Source organism: Ornithorhynchus anatinus, chromosome 4, assembly GCF_004115215.2.
Source record: "Ornithorhynchus anatinus isolate Pmale09 chromosome 4, mOrnAna1.pri.v4, whole genome shotgun sequence".
Taxonomy (NCBI): domain Eukaryota; kingdom Metazoa; phylum Chordata; class Mammalia; order Monotremata; family Ornithorhynchidae; genus Ornithorhynchus; species Ornithorhynchus anatinus.
The window spans coordinates 52,275,325-52,281,324 of NC_041731.1; the positions used below are offsets into that span (position 1 = coordinate 52,275,325).

A 6,000-nucleotide genomic window follows, 5' to 3' on the forward strand; every position below is an offset into this window, starting at 1 on the left:
GTGACATCCCTAAGTGGCAGAGTTGGATGTAGAACTCTAGTCTGACTTCTACTTCTGCACTCTTTTTGGTATTAGTCAACCTATCAATCAATGATATTTATTGAGCATTTACTTTGTGTGGGGCACTGTACCAAGTACCTGGGAGACAGTGTAATTTAACAGAATCGGTAAACACATTCCCTGCCCACAATGACCTTAGAGGGGGATTTAGAGAGGGAGGTACATAAATTACGGGTATATACATAAGTGCATTTGTATTAGACCTCATTGCTTGTCTCTCTCTCTTATTCTCTCTTCCCACCCCTCCTCTCACTTTCCATCTCTCTTAATTTCTTTCCTTCCTTCCTCAGTTGCATTTATTGAGCTTTTAGGATGTACAGAGCACTGTACTAAGCACATGGGAGAGTACAATAATAAAAATAAATAGACACATTCCCTCCCCACAACGAGTTTACAGTCTAGAGGGGGAGACAGACATATAATTCCTTCCTTCCTCCCTTCCTCTCTCTCTCTCTCTTTATCTCAGTTCCCACCTACTGTAGAGCTTACTTTAATGAGTATGAATCTCTTATGAAAAGCCCCACCATTATTCTCATAGTTTCCCTCAAATATTAACAAATCCTCTTCTTTTTAATGGGAATGTTTATACTGCATGTGGAAAACTTCCTGCAAAAATCTTTAGTCATTAACCACTCTCATTAAAAACTCTCAGACAAGAGCCCTCTTTAAGGCCTAAGGCTTTCAGTGCTAAAACATGGGAAAATCTCTTCAAATGGTCATTCCAATCTGTGGGATCAAATCAGAATGGATTGGACTGTTTTAAAACCTGTCATATAAGCTTACAATGGGCAGGGAACAAGCCTACCAACTCTGTTGTATTATTCTTTCCCAAGTACAGTACTCTGCACACACTGATTGACTGATTGGAGATATTCACATATTCAAAGGAGGAGGTCTATTTCCAGATTGTTAGTCTTGTAAATCTTACCATTGTATCATCTATAAATGATCTTGAGCGTAACAACTAAGGGAGAATCAAACCCCTAACCAGCCTGTATTAACAAGGCCATTTTGAAAATAAATGAGAGGATGCACCTAGTCTTCCAAGATTCTAAGTGTGCAAGGTCAAGTGTGTGTTCTGGGGGAAAGCAAAGTTATCCTCCCCTAGATCTTGATGGGTTTTTGTGGGTGCCTCTTGAACCCAGGCATTCCCACAGGCTTGAATTTATATTTGCTTCCAAATAGGAACAATCTAACTTAAAATATATGAAGTCATTTCAGTGGGCTTGCAACAAGATGTTATGTTATGATTCAAAGAACCATAACTCTTTAGCTATTGATTGTGGTTCATTGTGCTGGAAGCTTACAATTTGTTGATGGTAAATATGACCCTCAAGGAAGCAGCATGGCCTAGTGTCAAGAGCACAGGCTTGTGAGTCAGAGGACATGGGTTCTAATCGCACTTCTACCATTTGTCTGCTGTGTGTCTTGGGCAAGTCACTTAACTTCTTTGTGCCTCAGTTACCTTATCTGTAAAATGGGGATTAAGACTGAGAGTCCCATGTTGGACAGGGACTGTGTCCAACCTGATTACCTTGTATCTACCCCAGTGCTTTGAACAGTGCTTGACACCTAATAAGTGCTTAACAAATACCATCATTATCATTATCATTATTATTATTATCACAGTCGGTACTGAGCACCTACTGTGTGCCCTGCCCTGGAAAAGGTGGTCAGAGAACACATTAAATAATTCAGAGATGTGCTCTCCACTTTTGAGGAGCTTACAATCTAATCATGATCAAAATGAATCAATTTACCTTGATCTCATCTATCTCACCGTCAACCTCTCATCCACATTCTACCTGTCGCCTGGAAAGCCCTCCCTCCTCATATCAGAAAGATAATTGCTCTCCCCTACTTCAAAACCTTATTGAAGGCACATCTTCAAGAAGACTTCCCTGATTATGCCCTCCTCTTCTACCTCTCCCTTCTTCACCACTCTTACTTGCTCCTTCATTCATCCTCCCTCTCATCCCCACAGCACTTATGTATATCTCTATGTACCTCTTATTTATTAATGTATATATTTATTTAATCTATTTATATTAATGTCTGTCTCTCCCTCTAGACTGTGAGCTCGTAGTGGGCAGGAATATGTCTGTTTGTTGTTATATTGTACTCTCCCAAGGGCTTAGTACAGTGCTTATCACACAGTGAGCACTCAGTAAATATGATTGAATGAATGAGTTTATGCTACTATATCAAGTGGGGACTTTGGAATGCTAAGGTGGTGAGATTTAATGGAAAATTGTTCAGAAATCATCTTTGTTTTATAGTGTTTGTGGAGTCACAGACTCTGTCCTCAGATGCTCTCATAAGTTGTATAAAGGGAATGAAGAGAGGAATTGGTTCTTTTGGCAGGTGGAATAGGTGGATGCTTATTGCAAGCGATGTGTTTTTATTTTGAAAGGATTGGAACAATAGGCTTAATCTGTCCTTCAATGATCGTTTCTTCCAGGATATGGTAATAAAAAAAACATTATTTTACAATGGAATCGTTCCCGGATTTGGAAAATGGACCCATCTCTGGGTTTGCAAGCCAAATAGAGAAGGAAACTCATCAACAAATAAACCACTAATGGACAGTAATTAAAGTGATTCCAATGCGGAAGGACCTTGGGACTTGAATGCAGGCCCAGAGTCATTTTATTTCTTTCCTTTCTGGTTTTCTCAAACTCCTTGCCCAAATTAACACCCAACCCCAACCCAATTCTTCCTGTAGACCAGTGTCCAGCTGTGAATTATTTTCATTTGGCATCCTCTCCACCTCTTCTCTCTCCTGTTTCCTGAACTTTGGCCCTCTGGGCCTTCAATAATGGAGAGAATAAAAGCAAATGCTAGCTAATTACATTTTTTTCCAAACAATTAGAACCCCTGAAGACAATATTAACACAGTTTTAAAACAACCAAAAATAACGAACATTTCAGAGAGCAGTTGGTTAGCTTAGTTTTGTTGTGTGTTTTTTTTAACAATATGCTCTCCTAAATAACATTAAGTAAAAAATGAAATACAAATCAGATGTTTTACTTCAAGTTTAACAAACACATGTTCCATGTTTTATCGTTATTTACAGTTGTTCCTTGTTGAGCACCACCTGTTTTTTCACTTCTCTTCCAAATGTGGGGAACTGCATTGTGCCTATCAAAAGGTCCATAGTCTAAATACCAGGATTTTGTCTGACTCATGCATACACTCACTCCCCACTACATAAACATCAACGCCATGGGGATGACCACCCTAGGGCTTCTCAGCTTTGGAGAAACCACCTCCTTGGAGTCAGTTCATGGATTGTAATTAGCAAATGTAAGTGTCACCACAGGCTCCTATATCCCTCCTGCAGGAGCTGATCAGTGAATGCTTACTTTCTCTAAAATGGCTGGTGGGCATGAGTATATACCAATAGGATGATTCAGTTAGTAAATCATATTTACTGAGCACTTACTGTGTGCAGAGTACTGTACTAAGCACTTGAGAGAGTCTTGTCTTATGCTATCGAGTCATCTCTGACCCATAGCAACACCCTGGACACATCTCTCCCAGACCGCCCCGCCTCCATCTGCAATTGTTCTGATAGTGTATCCATAGAGTTGTCTTGATAAAAGTATGGAAGTGGTTTACCCCTGCCTCCTCTGCGCACTGAGTCTCCGCCTTCGACTTTATCCCATGCCACTGCTGCCCATCACAGGTGAGTTCTGACTTGTAGTAGATTGCCTTCCACTAACTAGATACTGCCTAAGCTAGAAATGGAATAGATGTGCCTCTGATTGACTCTCCCTCCTGTAGTTGAGACTGGTAGAGTACTGAAAACTCTCCGGATGAGACCCTGAGAGGGACTTGGGAGAGTACAATATAACAGTAAACAGTCACACTCCCATCCCAACAAACGTACACTCTAGAGGGGGAGAAAGACATTAATATAAATAAATTACAGATATGTTCATAAGTGCTGTGTAGCTAGGAAACCGAGTGAATAAAGGGAGCAAGTCAGGGCAATGCAGAAGTGAGTGGGAAAAGGGGAAAGGAGGGCTTAGGGATGGTCTCTTGACGGAGATGTGCCTTGAATAAGACTTTGAATTGGGGGAAAGTAATTGTCTGTCAGATAAGGAAAGGGATGGTGCTCCAGGCCAAGGCAGGACGTTGGAGAGAAGTCCGTGGTGAGATAGAGATGGAGGTACAGTTGAGAAGGTTAACATTAGAGGAGCCAAGTGTGCAGGCTGGGTTGTAGTAGAAGAGTAGTAGGGTGAAGTAGGAGGAGGCAAGGTGATTGAGTGCTTTAAAGCCAATGGTAAGCCATTTCTGTTGATGGGCAACCACTGGAAGTTCTCGAGGAGAGGGGAAATGGGACAACCCATGGCCCAGCATAACCGGAGCAGCATGACCTAGTGGCAAAAGCATGGGCTTGGGAGTCAGATGTTGTGGGTTCTAATCCCAGTTCCACCACTTGTCTGCTGTGTGACCTTGGGCAAGTCACTTAACTTGTGCCTCAGTTACCTCATGTGTAAAATGGGGATTGAGACTGTGAGCCCCACATGGGATAACCTGATTACCTTGTATTTACCCCAGCACTTAAACAGTGCTTGGCACATAGTAAGCACTTAACAAATACCATTATTATCATTATTTGTATAATTCTTCCATCTTTTGCAATTGGAGCTTTAGATGATGTAGTTGAGAATGTTTTCCCAGCCTCCTGTTATTCACAACAGCAGGTGTGGCTATTACTGCTTCAACTAACATAGCTGAAACAACCCTTCTTGAGCCATTTCACAGAGTTTTTCTGGTAGAACCTGAATCTTGCATCTCTTCCAGGGCTTGGGAAGCAGCATGGCCTAGTGGATAGAGCATAGGCCTGGGAGTCAGAAGGACCTGTGTTTTCATCCTGGCTCCTCCACCTGTCTGCTGTGTGACCTTGGGTAAGTCTCTGGACCTCAAAGGTGTTATCCGAAGCCATGTGAGTGAATGAGTTCTCTAAGGCAGTGGGTGTAGATGGAGAACTGAACCTTGAGGGACACCCACAGAGGAGCCCCTGAAAGAGACTGAGAATGAGCAATAGTTGAGCCAGACAGATAGGAGAACCATAAGAAGACAGTGGCAGTGAAGTCGATAGCCAATCAACTATTCAATGTCATTTATTATGATTCTACTGCTTACATTCCTGTGTCTGTGTTCCCCATCAGTTTTGTGGGTGCCTTGTGGGCAGGGAACAGGTCTTGTGAGTTGTAGCTCTATGAGGACCATCACTGCTGCCTCTCTCACAGCCAGATAGGTTTCACAGCCATCTCTCCAGGAACACTTCCTCTACCTCCTTGACTTTGTCAGTTCCTTGTTCTGCTCTCTTTCCTTCCACTATCTGTCTGCCTCACTCCTTTCCAGCATGGCTTAGAGAAGAAAGAGAATGGGGCTTGAAGTTAAAGGACCAGGTGTCTAATATCCATTCCACCATTTGCCTCTGTGTGACCTTGGACAAACCAGTTAACTTCTTGGTGCCTCATTTTCATCATCTGAAAAATGGGGATTAAATACCTATTCTCCCTACTCCTTAGACTGTGAGCCCCATGTGGATGGGGACTGTGTCTGACCCGATTATCTTGAATCTACCCCAGAACTTAGTACAGCGCTCTGCACACAATAAGTGATCAGTAAATACTATTGATTGATTTCAATTTTTCCCTCTTTTGTACTTGGAGGTTACACTCCTGAACTAACTGACAGTGCACTGCAGGCATTTCCATCCCCAATTCTGCTGTCACAACTCCCACTTCCCCCTCACCCTTTTGTCCCTTTCCAGAGGCTTGGGGCAGGGTTGGACAGGGAATGCCAAGGTTGCAACACCCCTGGGTAGTAGCCTTTAATCAGCTGACTCCCCTCTTCCCACTATGAGACCTGAGGAGGGGATGAGAGAAAGATGGGGGGGTGGTGAAGGGAAAGAGGAGGGA

The 6,000-nt window shown here is 42.6% G+C and overlaps 1 protein-coding gene across 2 annotated transcripts in view; it reads left to right on the top strand.

Annotated features, from left to right (window-relative positions):
- CNBD1 (cyclic nucleotide binding domain containing 1) overlaps window positions 1–2,691 on the top strand; it is a 363,365-nt gene extending 360,674 nt beyond the window's left edge. For both annotated transcript variants that reach the window (XM_029062265.2, XM_039911805.1), the window contains one exon: window positions 2,522–2,691. In XM_029062265.2, the coding sequence (XP_028918098.1) occupies window positions 2,522–2,656 (135 nt within the window). In that variant the 3' untranslated portion in view covers window positions 2,657–2,691. The remainder of the gene's footprint in view (window positions 1–2,521) is intronic.
- Window positions 2,692–6,000: the final 3,309 nt, after the last annotated feature.